The sequence below is a fragment of the Cystoisospora suis genome, assembly GCF_002600585.1.
Source record: "Cystoisospora suis strain Wien I chromosome Unknown contig_8970, whole genome shotgun sequence".
Lineage (NCBI taxonomy): Eukaryota > Apicomplexa > Conoidasida > Eucoccidiorida > Sarcocystidae > Cystoisospora > Cystoisospora suis.
This window is the reverse complement of record NW_027161748.1, coordinates 4083-5231: the sequence shown is the minus strand read 5'-3', so window position 1 is coordinate 5231 and position 1149 is coordinate 4083. Positions and strand designations below refer to the sequence as shown.

Sequence of the window (1149 nt, the reverse complement as noted above, 5' to 3'; positions counted from 1 at the left end):
GATAGATTAATATCGAGAGATACGATAGAGAGATAGACAGATAGGTATACATCGGATAGAGATATAGATATGTATAAATAGGATAGAGATATAGGTAAGTAGATATGTACGGAATGAATAGAGAGGTAGGTAAATATGCACGTACAGTATAGGTTCGAACGCATACCGTTAGTGAAGACATGTATGTGTATGTCTAGATTGATAGAACTACTTTGTAGATCTACTTGTGTAAAGTAGGCGATGGACAAGATCCATACAGCCGCTAAAACGACGAGACTGAGAAGCAGCGAGTGTGTATACGAATATGTATTATGTATTATGACTATGTATATACGAAGAGTATCACTCTGTATGTATGTGTATGTACGTATGCATGTATGTATGTGATATGTCTGTATGTAGAAGGATGGCCTTGAGCGCTTAACTTCTTCATTCATCCATACCACACCCGATTTCCCTTCCCCTTTAGAAGAGAAGAAGAGAAAGAAGACAGTCCAGCACGAAATGAAGAGAACAGAAGAAACACGAAACTTGGAGGGAGATCAGATAGGAAGACGAAAGGAGAGAAAACGAAGAAGAAGAAGAAAACGAAAGAGGTAAACGAGGCAATGGAGAGAGAAGGGATGAAAGAAAGAAAGAAACCCACCGCCACGATGATGGAGACAGAAAAGAGAAAGAAAGAGAGAGAAAGAAGACGAGAGGTACCTCTGCCTTTTCAAGAGCAGCGACAGTGTCGTCCATAAGAAGACCTCGATGGACCCGTAGAAGAAGAAAAGGGAGCTCCGCATCTAAGAGAGACTGAAGCCCCGTATGATGCTGTCGATACACGTTATCCACCAAAATAACCTAGAATACACACACGAAGACACAAAGGGGAAGACAAGAGATAAAAGAGATCTTATCGGGAGAGAAAAGAGAAGAGGAAATATCCATAACCCTCTTCTCTCGCTTTTCTTTCTCCCCTACACATATGACCGAAGACAGCAATTGAATGCCTGATCCACCCCTCGCTCTGTATCAGTCTCTATGAAGATCTATGCAGGTGAGAATATCTATGTATGTTTTGGAATATCTATGTAGGTAGATCTGTACGTACCGATGTATGTATCGAGCATTAAAACAAAGGCTCTCTCTCTCTCTCTCGAGAGG

The 1149-nt window shown here is 41.2% G+C and overlaps 1 protein-coding gene across 1 annotated transcript in view; it reads right to left on the bottom strand.

Annotated features, from left to right (window-relative positions):
- CSUI_010938 (ubiquitin-transferase domain containing) overlaps positions 1–1149 on the bottom strand; it is a gene marked incomplete at both ends in the record, with an annotated part of 5533 nt that overhangs the window by 302 nt on the left and 4082 nt on the right. The window contains one exon of the mRNA XM_068071039.1: positions 706–846. Within this exon, the coding sequence (XP_067916985.1) occupies positions 706–846 (141 nt within the window). The remainder of the gene's footprint in view (positions 1–705; positions 847–1149) is intronic.